The 14,110-nt window shown below is 31.9% G+C and overlaps 1 protein-coding gene across 1 annotated transcript; it reads left to right on the top strand.

Annotated features, from left to right (window-relative positions):
* The first annotated feature begins 200 nt into the window (after positions 1-200).
* LOC118449629 (fatty acid synthase-like) lies at positions 201-9,681 on the top strand. Its single transcript, XM_035884429.2, has 19 exons — positions 201-451; positions 539-789; positions 889-1,120; positions 1,217-1,635; positions 1,704-1,997; positions 2,097-2,304; positions 2,399-2,559; positions 2,640-2,957; positions 3,044-3,549; positions 3,640-3,944; positions 4,017-4,421; positions 4,493-5,514; positions 5,596-5,837; positions 5,935-6,628; positions 6,710-7,541; positions 7,647-8,107; positions 8,197-8,451; positions 8,514-8,768; positions 8,880-9,681. The coding sequence occupies exons 1-19, from the start codon at positions 268-270 to the stop codon at positions 8,988-8,990; spliced, it is 7,155 nt and encodes a 2,384-aa protein (XP_035740322.2). The 5' UTR covers positions 201-267; the 3' UTR covers positions 8,991-9,681.
* Positions 9,682-14,110: the final 4,429 nt, after the last annotated feature.

Genomic DNA, 14,110 nt, shown 5'->3' with positions numbered 1-14,110 from the left:
CGTTTCAATATTGAACAGTGCTCTTTCATTGACCATGACGTACCTAATTAGTATAAAAAGAATAAATAAATTCATTAAGGTCGGTTAAAAATGTATCTTCATTTGAATAAGTAGAACGGAAAAATACAAGAACTTATAATACGTGACGTGATATAACGAATTTCATGGAGAGGGATAGCATTATTAAAACGAAGAATTCTTCGTTAACAATTTCAGTTCGTGTCCAATTTCTATTTCAGACAAACGAATGTAAAATATCATAACGTCATGAATGAGTTTAAGGAGCAAGAGGAATCGTACAAATTTTTCAAATATGCCGATCAAGAACCAGGCGAAGAAGTTGTTATTTCCGGAATCGCTGGTAGATTTCCAAAATCCAACAATTTGTATGAATTGAAAGATAATATTTTTAATCGCAAAGATTGTATCACAGATAACGGAATAAATACAGGTATCGATTATACGTATATAATCTATTTTATTTAACAACGTAACCATTAAACAATATTAATATTTTTCTATCTTTATCTTTTATTAGAGCATTCAGAAATTCCACGACGAACGGTGAAAATTAACAATATTGAGAAATTCGATGCATTATTTTTTGACGTCGACTTTAAAGAAGCACATACTATGTATCCTATGGGCAGAATATTGTTCGAACATACTTATGAAGCTATTGTAGATGCTGGAATTCATCCAAAAGATCTTCGTGGAACGAGGACAGGTGTATTCTTAGGTTCATGTTTCTCCGACACCGAGAAAACTTGGTTCTACGACAAACTCCAAGTAGGGGAATCGATCAAACGATAAGTTTATAGATGGATTACTTATATAAAATTACTACTATGGTCGGATAAGCCGTATAATACGTCTTTTTAATTGTAGGTAAATGGCTTTGGTATCATAAGCTGTAGCAAAGCTTTTATGGCCAACAGAATTTCGCATTGGTTGGGTGTCACTGGACCAACATATAGCATCGATTCCGCGTGCAGCTCAAGTCTATTTGCGATGGAACACGCATATAGAGCTATAAATAACGGACAATGCGATTACGCGATCGTCGCTGGATCAAATCTTTGCCTTCATCCATTTGTAACTTTGCAATTTAAACGTTTAGGTATTAATTATGATATTCTCTTGAAGCATTTTTCCTTTTTTCTCGAATTATCATGAGAGTATTAAACAATTATTCCATTTTGTACCTCTCTAACAGGAATATTGTCTGAGGATGGTCGTTGCAAGTGTTTCGACGAAGATGCAGATGGTTACGTGCGCAGCGAAGCCGTAGTTGTTGCACTTCTGCAAAAAGGAAAAAATGCTAAAAGAATCTATGCAACAGTTATTCATGCGAAAACAAATTGCGATGGTTATAAGGAACAGGGAATAACATTTCCTTCTAGTCAAATTCAGAGTACTCTTTTGAAAGAATTCTACGATGAATGCGGTGTACCAACAGCTTGTATAAATTACATCGAAGCTCATGGTACAGGAACTAAAGTAGGTGATCCTGAAGAAATAAATGCTATAGATCAGATTTTCACAAAAAACAGAAACAATCCTCTTAAAGTCGGTTCTATCAAATCAAATTTGGGTCATACCGAACCAGCCAGTGGAATGTGCTCCATTGCTAAGGTAAACATATTTTGAAGTATAAGACGAGACAATTATTCGTCCAGCTTCGTTTCTTTGATATATTACAGGCGATAATATCGATGGAGTCAGGCCTAATACCACCAAATATCAATCTTAATCGACTACGCAAAGACGTAAAAGCTTTTACAGAAGGGAGAATCATGACTGTTACCGAAACATCTCCACTTGATGGGGAATACATATCCATTAACTCTTTCGGCTTTGGTGGTGCTAATGCTCACGTCTTACTTAAATCAAATCAAAAAGCAAAGGTCAATAAAGGATTGTCAGATGACGATTTGCCAAGACCCGTAATTGTTTCTGGACGTACCGAAGAAGCAGTTGTAACCATATTAAATGATGTAGGTGAAATGTTCTTTTAAATGGAAAACATAAAGATATAATACTTGTTTATTCTACAGTAATATAGAGCAATACAATTTCAACATCTTATTACGTAGATCGATAATCGACCGATAGATGACGAATTTATTCGTCTCCTTCATGATATTCATCTCAAAGAAACATTAAGTCATTTATGTCGAGGATACACGATAACTAGTTCTAAATCGTCTGACGAAAAATTGATAGAAATTGAAAATTATTCTGGTATCAAAAAACCAATATTATTTGTTTTTTCTGGAATGGGATCGCACTGTTCTGGTACAGGTACGGAAATTTTTGTTCTATTATTTCTTCGTAACTATGGAAATAATAACCATTGCGATCAAATGTACTGGAACGTAGAATTTGTAATTTACAGGTCAAAGTCTAATGAGATTCCCTATATTTGCTAAAGCTATAGAGAAATGCGACGCTATATTAAAACAGTATAAATTGAATATTTATAAAATTTTAACTGAAAAAGATAATAGCATGTTCGACAATATCTTGCATTCGATCGTCGGAATTGCTGCAGTTCAGGTAATATCGACAATTATTTATTTATTTGGGAGAAGTGCATACGTTCGATAAGTTCTAACAAAAGGAAAAAATCTTTACAGATCGGCTTGGTAGATCTTCTAACTTCCGTAGGTGTAGTGCCAGATTACATCATCGGACATTCCGTTGGTGAACTTGGTTGTGCCTACGCAGATGGATGTTTTACAGCAGAGGAAATGATATTAGCAGCATATTCGCGAGCAATTGCCTTGATGGAAACAGAAATATCTCATGGTTCTATGGCAACGGTAGGGCTTTCCTATGAAGATCTGAAAAATTGCTGTCCTGTTGATATCGACATCGCATGTCACAATGGAACTAAAAGTACAACTGTTAGCGGACCGACCGATTCTGTGAAGAAATTCGTTAAAAAATTACAGGTTCGTTTGAAGATAATCAGGATCTTACCAATAAAAATATTCCCTACTATTAAATTGATTTTTTTGAATGTGTTTGTATTTGGAAGGCAACTGAAGTTATCGTGGAAGAGGTAGCGTGCAATAATATACCTTATCATAGCCGATATATGGCAGCAGTTGGATCGAAACTTTTTGTATATTTAAAGAAAGTGATACCAGTAGCGAAGGCACGAAGTGAAAAATGGCTCAGTACATCGGTGCCACGAAACGCGTGGTCGACATCAGCCGCAAAACTCTCGTCAGCTGAGTATCACACCAATAACCTGTTGAATCCTGTACTCTTTGCAGAATCATTAGCTCTGATTCCGAACAATGTTGTCACGATTGAAATTGGATCGCAAAATCTACTACAAGCTACTTTAAGAAAATCATTGCAACCAACCGTCAGGAATATTGCATTAAATCATCTAAATGATAAAGATAACGTGATCATTTTTCTGCAAGCATTAGGGAAGATTTATAACAGCGGTATACAGCTTGATCTTGCTAAATTATATCCACACGTAGAATATCCGGTCAGTCGAGGTACTCCAATGATATCACCACTTATTAAGTAAGTATTACGAGGATATAGAGAACGAAAAAGGCTAATAATTATTTCTTCTGAATGTAATATAAAAATTCAACGTTATTATGTGTTTAGATGGAAACATTCAGACGACTGGTTTGTGGCAGATTACAATAGACAAGAGAGAATTGATTCTGGCGAACGAATATTTCAAATATCTATCGATTATGAAGCATATCAGTACGTTATTGGGCACGTGGTCGATGGCAGAAATTTGTTTCCAGCTACAGGATATTTATGTTTGGTTTGGGAAACTTTCGGCATGATGATGGGACAATTGTACAGTGAAGTATCTGTTGTCATAGAAAATGTAAAGTTTAATCGAGCTACCACCATTCCGAAAGAAGGCAAAATTGAAATGATAATCATGATTCAAAAAGGTACTTTCCACAACTTGTATTTATATATTGTTCTACTGAGAATTTAACATATGTCAATCTACTAACGAACAGGAAGTGGTAATTTCGAAGTGGTCGAAGGTGGTCTTGCTATTGTTACTGGATTGATTCGTATTGCAACAAACTTGTTACAAGAGAAAATACCCCTTGATCTACTCAAAGCAAATGCTAGCAATGAGAAGGAAGAATTAGATGAGAAAGATATCTATAAAGAGTTGAAGCTACGTGGTTACCAATATAGCGGCCTCTTTCGAAGTTTAAACAGTGCCTCAGTTTCAGGAAAAAAAGGACATATCGAGTGGAAAAAAAATTGGGTAGCATTCCTGGATAACATATTGCAGATGAAAATACTCGCTTTAGATACCCGAGGTTTATTCGTACCGACTGGAATTCGAAAATTGATAATAGATACTAAAGCTCATCAACGATATCTGCAAAGTTTGACAACCAATAAAAAATGTAAATACTTACTTTTAATTCAAAGTGAATCTATATAGCAAATTCCTTTATATTCAATAATATTATTTCAGATGTACCTGTACAATTATTTGAGGATATTGATGTGATTGTAACAGAGGGTGTGGAAATTCATAATATTAGGGCCAGTGAGATTGTTCGGAAGAAACCTGTCAGTGATCCAATTATCGAAGAACATAAATTCATTGCTTATCGTGACAGAAGGGAAATGTCATTACGCGAAATATTAACGTTATCTATGCATATTACTCTTGAGAATATACCAATGATGAAAGTGAAAACAATAGAACTCGTTGAGGATAATGACAATATATCTGCAGAGAAACTTGTTTCTCCATTGTTCAGAGACATTCTAGCCAATTTACCTTCGATTCAAGCAAGCATTAATTTATTTGCACCACCAAAGAAATTTGACGAAGAAGATATTCTTAAAAATGTTGAAATTTTAGAATCAACAAAATTACGAACAGATGATGTAGCGATATTAGCAGTTGGATGTTGTTTATTAACCAATGAAAAAAAGGACAGTTTAAAACAACTTTTAAAATCTACAAAAGATGGAGCTTTCCTTTTATCGCGCGAAAAAGAAAATATAACATTGGACTTTTCTATTTTAAAGGAATTTCAATTAGGTATAGTTTTGGAGAAACGTACTTCAGAGGAATCGTGGATATTATTAAGGAAGATCAAGAAAATTTCGAAATATACTCAATTTATTAATGTTAGGAGCAATGAATTTAACTGGTTGAAAGAAGTACAAAATGTGCTTGCCAATGAAACACAAGAAGATAACATGAGGGTGATACTTTTTGAGGAAAGAAACTTTGAATCTGGCCTCTTAGGATTCATTAATTGCTTACAAAAAGAACCTGGAGGCAAAATCTTTCGAGCTGTTCTAATTCAGGATCTTAAAGCGCCGAAATTTTCTTTAGAATTGTCCCTTTATTCGGAACAACTCGAAACCGATCTTGTCATCAATGTTTTACGACCAGGAAACGTATGGGGATCATATAGACATCAACTACTTCCATCCGGTGAACCAAAGCTTATGTATCATGCCATTGTTAATCAGTTGGTATGTAAGAACATTTCACCCAATTTTCTTAAATATCATGAAATAATACAATAAAATTTGTGCAATAACACTTTTTAACAGTCACGCGGAGATTTAAGTTCATTAAGATGGCTCGAAGGACCAATTACGAAAGACTATCAAAAGGAAGATCTTGTTCGTATCCATTATGCATCGTTGAACTTTAAGGACGTGATGTTGGCAACAGGTAAAATTGGATTAGATGTGTTTCAGCAGAACAGAAAAAATGTTGACAACGTACTTGGATTTGAATATAGCGGAATCAGTACTGGTGGTCGACGTATTATGGGAATTAATCCAAACAAGTGAGCTAATTAAAAATCATAAGATTGCGATTTAATCGTGAAAATAATCGAGAATAATAGAAAATGAAGGAAAATAAAATGAATAATATTCTTTCAGATGCATATCAAATCTTTGCCAAATGGACAAAATTTTTTCTTGGACCGTACCTGAAAGTTGGAGTTTGGACGATGCAGCGACAGTACCATGCGTATATTCCACATGTGTTGCTGCACTTTATATTAACGGAGAAATGAAAAAAGGTGATAGAATACTCATCCACTCTGGTGCTGGTGGTGTTGGCCAAGCCGCGATTACCTTAGCTCTTCACGAAGGCTGTGAAATATTTACTACAGTTGGTACACCTGAAAAACGTAATTTCATTAAAGAAACATTTCCCAGTATCGACGATAATCATATTGGAAATTCTAGAGATACTAGCTTCGAACAAATGATTTTGCAAGAAACCGACGGTAGAGGTGTAGATATAGTTCTAAATTCTTTAGCGGAAGAAAAACTTTTAGCATCTCTGCGTTGTTTAGCCTATAGAGGACGATTTTTAGAAATTGGAAAGTTTGATTTAGCTGCAAATAATCCGCTAGACATCGATGCCTTTACGAAGGAGATCAGTTTTCATGCTATAATGTTAGATCAAATTATAGTTACCAAGGACGGAATCAGAAATGAAATAAGTTCAAAAGTAAACAAACTCCTTAAGGAAAATGCAATCAAACCGATTGTAAGAACAATCTTCGGCAGAGATCAAGTAGAGAAAGCCTTTAGATTCATGGCTGCTGGTAAACATATTGGAAAAGTAAGTTGTGATTGTTGTTTTAATATTCATTTATTTGTACTATCTTAAATTATAACTCGAAATTCATCTTGAATTTCGTAGATTCTAATAAAAATACGCGAAGAAGATAAACCACTGAATACACCGATCTTGGCTGAACCTTATTATACATGCTACCCAAACAAAAGCTATATAATTATTGGCGGCTTGGGTGGTTTTGGGTTAGAATTAATCGATTGGTTGGTTCTTCGAAATGCTACAAATATTGTCATTACTTCGCGAAATGGCATAAAGAATGGTTATCAACAAATGAGAATCAAGAGATGGGAATCATACGGCGTGAATATTAAGATCCTTGTCGGTCTCGATGCGGCTAAACAAGAAGACTGCGAGCTTGTAGTAAAATCAGCAATAGATCAAGGTCCCATCGATGGTATATTTAACCTCGCGGTGTCTTTGAAAGATTGTATTTGTAGTAACCAAACGATGAAAACTTTTGAAGAATGTTTCAAGGGAAAAGCCTGGGCAACGAAACGTTTGGACGAAGTTACTAGAAAGCTTTGTCCAAATCTTCGGCATTTCGTAGTCTTCTCTTCCGTCTCGTGCGGAAGAGGAAACGCTGGGCAAACAAATTATGGTATGGCTAATTCCGTTATGGAAAGAATATGCGAAAAGAGAGTAGAAGAGGGTTTGCCTGGATTAGCTATTCAATGGGGAGCTATTGGAGACGTCGGTCTTGTCGCGGACATGCAGGATGACGATAAAGAACTTGTTATTGGCGGTACTTTACAACAAAAAATAACATCATGTTTAAAAGAAATGAATCGATTTTTGGTACAGGATAAACCTATAGTTGCTAGTATGATAGTCGCTGAAAAACGATTAGGTGCCGACAATGAGGAAAATGTCGTAAATAGTGTGTTAAAAATTATGTGTAAGTTTCGCTTAATTCATGCTTATCGCTAAATTTAATAATTTTATTTTTTTCGCTCGCTTTTACTGTCTTTATCTTATTTAAATAATAATTTCTTGAGTATAGGTATTAAAGACTTGAATAGTTTCAATCCACATACTTCCTTGTCTGAACTTGGAATGGATTCTATGATGGGTATAGAAATAAAACAAACTTTAGAGCGCGAGTATGAAATATATCTCAACGCGGAGGACATTCGCAGCTTAAGCTTTGCCAAACTTATGAAAATGAACAACAAGCTATCAGGTGATAGTAATCGTATTAAAATTGCTACCGACAAAATATTATTTGGTACGAATATGTTGTTGCAATTGTTCGGCGAAAAACTTTCCTCCGATCTAATTGTGCCCCTTAAAACTAAACCAGAGGAAGGTCGGAGCGAGATATTCTTCATTCCAGGTATTGAAGGCTATGGTATCATTTTCAAAACATTAGAATCGAAAATTAAGTCGCCAGCGACTTGTTTCCAACTTGGGATAAAGTATGAATTAGAAACTATAGAAGAAATGGCCCATTTATTTCTACCGGTATACTCTTTTACTAAAGATATATTTGATTAAATTAAATATTATTCAATCTGTTGTATTAAAATGGTATGTAACTTTACATATTACAGCATATATTAGAGAAACTTAAAGATCGAAAAGATTTTACTTTAGTGGGGTACTCATTCGGATCGCTTATAACAATTGAACTCACGCGACAATTAGAAACCAAAGGATTTAAAGGCCGGTTAATTTTGATAGACGGTGCTCCTCAACTAATGAAGGAACTTGTAAACGAACAGTTTCAATCGTCATCGGAGGAAGAGCTACAAAACAAAGTTTTTGTTATTATTGCGAAAACATTAACATCTGTTAATATTGAACAGGTTTGTCATCGTTTTTCTATTTCTTGCTTTTGTCAAACGAATTTCAAAACGTTACTTTCTAGTTTGTACTTGAATTGGAAAAATCCAAAACGTGGGATGAGAAAGTAAATGCATTCTTTAATGTATTGTCTCCCATACACAAGCAATTATATTTGGAACGGGATCAAAAAAACGCCATCCTTTCATTTTATGTAAGACTGCATGCAATTATGAAATATAATCCAGAACCAATACCATATATAAGAACACCGATCATATTGTTTAAACCGATGTTATCGTCTGTAAAACATATCTCGTATGATTATGGATTACAGAAAGTAAGTTTTAAAAATTTTTATATATCATTAATATAACACTAATCTATTATAAAGTACTCTAAAAAATAATCTATATAACATTAATCTATTATAAAGTACTGTTATTTTCAGATAACTGAAGGCAAAGTAGAAGTACATGTTATTGACGGCAATCATGCCACGATGTTAGAAAACGATGAAATTGCAATGGTGATTAATCATGAACCGCTTAAACGGGATTAATAAAAATTAAATGAGATGAAGTAATATATACATATACATTTGCTTGACGTTTAGTTCTATTCGTAGAAATGATAAAAATTAACTTCGTCAAGACTTTTTACTTATTCTATTTATCCAATAGCAGGATATTGCGACACAAACAGTTTGTAATTTCACATTATTATTATTACAAACTTGATCTTATTCATTACTTATGTATTTTTACATTGTTTTATCATTATATCGTTTATTAAAAATTTCGTTGTATTCTAAATAAATATTTTATAATATAATAGTGAATATTTTTATTATTATTATCATCAAAGTAATTTTATTATAAATATATTTAATATTAAGAGATATTATTATTTAAACAAGAGAATTTATATTAAACGATATAATCATAAATCAAAGCAGAAATACGTAAAACACAAATAAGACAGATTTTTCAAAAGTAATGATAATAACATTGAAAATAATAATATAAAAATGACTATCTGGAAGTAATTAAATAACTATAGTTATCTCCACGTTTGTAGTTAATTCTACATTTTAAATAAATTCGAAATGATGGAGATGACGAAATAACGATATATTTCCTTAATATATTCCGACCTGTCAAAAATTAATTATAAACTCTTTTTGTGGAACGACAATATTAATTATTTATTTATTTTTCTTTGTTTTAATAAAGTGTATAATTTTCCTTTAATTAACAATAATTTTTGGTTTACTTACTTCTACAAAATATACTTACTACATTATCAACATCCTGATTACACAAAAAAGAAACCAAATTTTTTAGTTTCACTTTCTTAATGCATGAAAATTTCCGGCAAATAAATTTTGTTCTATTTGAGTCATTCAATCTTTTCGGTCAATCTGTCTATCTTTTCCAGTTAATTTACGGCAAGATTTTGTAATTTTCAAGGAAAAATCGTTTCAATATATTTTCTCTGATTCTTCAGAAAACTCCTTAAACGAATACGAATGCTTAATCACGTATCCATTAGTATTAGTAGTAAATTTACATAGTTTGGTATTACATATACCAAAATATGTAAATTTTATCAAATCAAGACTTGTTTTTGATTATCTCAACAATAATAATAAATAATAAATAATATAGTACAAAATATATTTTCTACAAATAAATAGCATTGGATCATCAATTTGACCAACCTTAAACTATTTCCGGCTATCAATTTATCAATATTGTTTTTGACAAATTCCACATGATTTTTTCTATCTATCACCAATTACAAATATATTTGGAGTTTATATAAAGTTTATGTGTGAAGTGTATATAAAGAATGTTACATAGATTTAGATAAATTGATGGTAACTCTCCATCTATGCATATTTTCGGTAATCATTTCTGTACGATATACTCGTATTTCATCTTGATTGCACACTCCAATGCACTTTATACGTTTATACGTACGTGCGCATGTATTTAATAAATGTAAGAGAAAGGCAGAGAGGAAGAGAAAACGAGAGAGAGAGAGAGTGACAGAAAGATAGAGAGGAAGAGAGAGAGAGAGAGATAGAGAGAGAGAGTGAGAGAAAGAGAGAGAGAGAGAGAGAGAGAGAGAGAAAGAGAGAGAGAGCACGTAGATGGTGATTATATGCGTATCTATTTTAAAAGCTTTCGTTTCTTATAATAAATTTGAGATTGTTAGAATAGAACGAAATGGATGATTTGAATTGAACTGATGATTTGAATTTGTTGTATTATTCAATCGAAAATTTATGCCCCTTCTCAGCAGCTTGATAGTAAACAAAACAATCAACTCCACGAAATGACGTATTATATAGCAACTACTCGCATTACATCAGATCGTACATCAGATAACGTTTCATGATTCGAAGTATAAAATAAAAATTGTTTAATATTGTTATTGTTTCAGATATTTGTACAGAACTCTTCCTAATGTTCAAAATGATGATTATTTATAGATAGTCTTAGACTATGAAAAATATCGATGATTTTTAAGATGAAAGTCCTTGGTTGTTTCCGACAACGAACATTCTAAATACAGAGATTTTTGAAGTAGGGATAATGACAAACTAATGAATCGCGTTAAATACCAAAATATGAGAATATTTAGCCTATTGATTAGAAGAATTTATTGCGGGTTTAGACGATCGATTAATCTAAACAGGGCCTATTATTTTCGTCAGATTTTAGCAAGAAAAAGTTCTGGAATCGTCGTCTCAGTAATATCGTATCCCGCACCATTTTAGTCATGGTCAATCGACAAAACAATTCACTAAAGCAATCTTACTTGCTTTGGAGAACCGAAAGGTGTCCGCAATAGCAAAATGTCGATCCAGTGTCTGCGAAAAAACACGGCAAATCTTTCTTCAGGAATAAGTTCCGAGACAGGAAAACGATGCTATCACAAATCAAATATTTATACAGAATCGCTGACACAGATTAATCGAGAATCGATTACTTGATAAATAATCTAAGTTGCGAATTGGTCATAAAAGACATTAAGATTAAAAAAAGACACCCGTAAAATCATCTTAGTCGTAAATCGATAATGAGATTTTTTTCATACATAGAATACATCTTAGTATCAAAAAGATGTACAGCGCTATCAATAATTTATACGTGAATAGATATTAAATATCAAAAATTAACATATACGTATTTATTTTATGTGCAAATTAAGAGATGTTTATTACTTTAGGTATCGAGAAATAATATATATTTATTTTATAGAATAGTTGTAATGATGGGAAAGAAAATCATTCTAATGGAAGTTATAATAAATTTTGGCACTGATTTTTTTGAAAAATTTGTTTATCATTCAATTATTCCGACTAATTACCTTGCAAATAATATCTATATGGCATCGTAATTACTGTTATTAAATAAACCTGGCAACCTTTAACTATCTCTGACTGCACTTGACATATTTTTCTTTCGAGAAGACTCCATATGAAAGAATTTAAAATAATTATGTTAGGCGATAGAGCAGATTAACATATTGCATGACCGCGACCATTGTAATTCCGATATAATTTTTCTCTTGTAATAAACGATTTATGCGCTGGACAACCATTATACTCATATCATTTATTGACAAGGATATTAAAGTAAAAACAATTAGTTTCGACTGATCGTGAGTAAGAAACCGTGTGGAAACAAATGCATAGCGATCATAAGTATGTAAGCAAAGAGAAACATATGGAAAGAAAACAATATTAACGTTTCGTACTTTTCTTCAAATATGTTTGTATTAGGTAGGCGATCATGCGTCGAAATTATCAATAACACGATTTGTTGAGAATTCACGTTTCAAACCACCACATAAAATAATACATTTTTCCTTCTTTTATTATCATACATTACCATCATCGTTTGTTCCACGATGTATATAATATAAGTTCATCCTATTGTTTCTTCTTCTTTTTATTGTTTTTGTAATTGTATAACTAAATTACATATTATTATCTTAGTAATCATAGTAATAATAGTAATAATATGAAATGAACAACTACAGTGAGAACCATAACAAAATGCCACTGGGACAAAAATCTCATGATGTCGAAAACAACTCATATTTTGATCTTTATTAAAAATAATATATAATATAAATATTCACTAATTATTAATTTTGAAAAAATAATGGACAAATGTGTATACTTTATATGTATTTGCCATCGAACAAAATTATATTGCTGATGTGTCCTATCTAGCACAGATCACCGTGAAATTCACGTCAGCCATCAGTAGAGAAAATAAGTATAAAAGGTTGAATAACAACACCTCACTATCTAATAAGGAAAATCAATTATCAAATAAGAAAAAAAGAGTAAATTTGTTCATTATTTTCTTTTAGATCGATACCATAATAAAAATATCATAAAATAATTAAAGCCATGTTAGCTTTGAACTTAGAACTATAAAATTATCAATATACTATACATTACATATAGAATTTCTCTTTTTAGTTCTCAAAGTCTAAAAGAAACTATAAATTTTTCCAAAATTTAACAATATTTTAAACTCAGATTCTTTGACATAAATAATTGAATACGTAGTTCCTTATTTTTACCATAAAATTATCTGACTAAAAAATTATTAAAATGATTGAGTCATTTATCATAACTTCCCCATGCAAGTTTTTCTTTACATTCGAAAATGTTTAAAAAATCTAAGCATCAGCTATTTATGCACAGAACCAACCAGCCGATCGTTACTTCATGGACATAAAACATACGTCATTCCAGCATGTATATGAAAATCAGTAATAGGGCTACGAACTTCATCTCTTTTGCCAAATATTTCGAGGAACGAAACAGTATTAAACTTTTTCTTCGCGAAAAATGTCAGCATTTATACCATGAATGAGAACAGAAGTAAATCCTAATCAATTTTAATGAACGAGGTCTCATTTTAAAGACAAAAGTTTAATCTACAGTGTGTTGGTTTCAAACCCATGAAAAATCTGTTTTTCCTTCAAAAATAAATCGTATTAAAAATGGTATTCTTCGAGAATAGTTTATAAAAACCTTTTTAAAAAATTTGAAACCAATATACCGTAGATTATATCTTCGTCTTTAAAATGACATCTTGTTCATCAAAATCGGTCAAGAATTATGGCTGTTCTCCTTGATGTTTATTGATGTTTTAATCCTTGATAAAAACCAGAGGTAATGAATAGTCTTAATTGTTTGAATTCTATTGACACAATATATATAAACAAATAGAGCCAAACGAGCAACTTCATTTTCCTCAATTTACGGAAGACAATAACTACTGTGAAAAATCTGTGGACATTGGAAATACATCGAACAACTATGCTGGGCCAAAAATAATGTCAGATTCCGCATCCAATGAAGTCGATATGTCAAAATCGTTTTGAAATATGTCGTTCCAAGAGATTAAGTAATATTTTGATTTAAAACTATACAATTATGTGAAAAAGTATCTTATTTTCGATTGAATCGAAAGTTTAATGACTTTTAGTTTTTTTTATAAAACATTCTGTACTTTCATTAATCAGATTGACCTCACATGAAAAAATTAATTTTAGAAGAAATTATTAATAATTACGTTTATAACTTTTGTCCAACCATATAAATAAATGATATGTATTTCGTCAAATTTTAGTTCTATTTAAAAG

The sequence above is a fragment of the Vespa mandarinia genome, chromosome 14, assembly GCF_050613455.1.
Source record: "Vespa mandarinia isolate Hongniang chromosome 14, ASM5061345v1, whole genome shotgun sequence".
In the NCBI taxonomy this organism is placed as follows: Eukaryota; Metazoa; Arthropoda; class Insecta; order Hymenoptera; family Vespidae; genus Vespa; species Vespa mandarinia.
The sequence above is the reverse complement of the archived record's forward strand: the minus strand, read 5'-3'. Positions and strand labels throughout refer to the sequence as shown.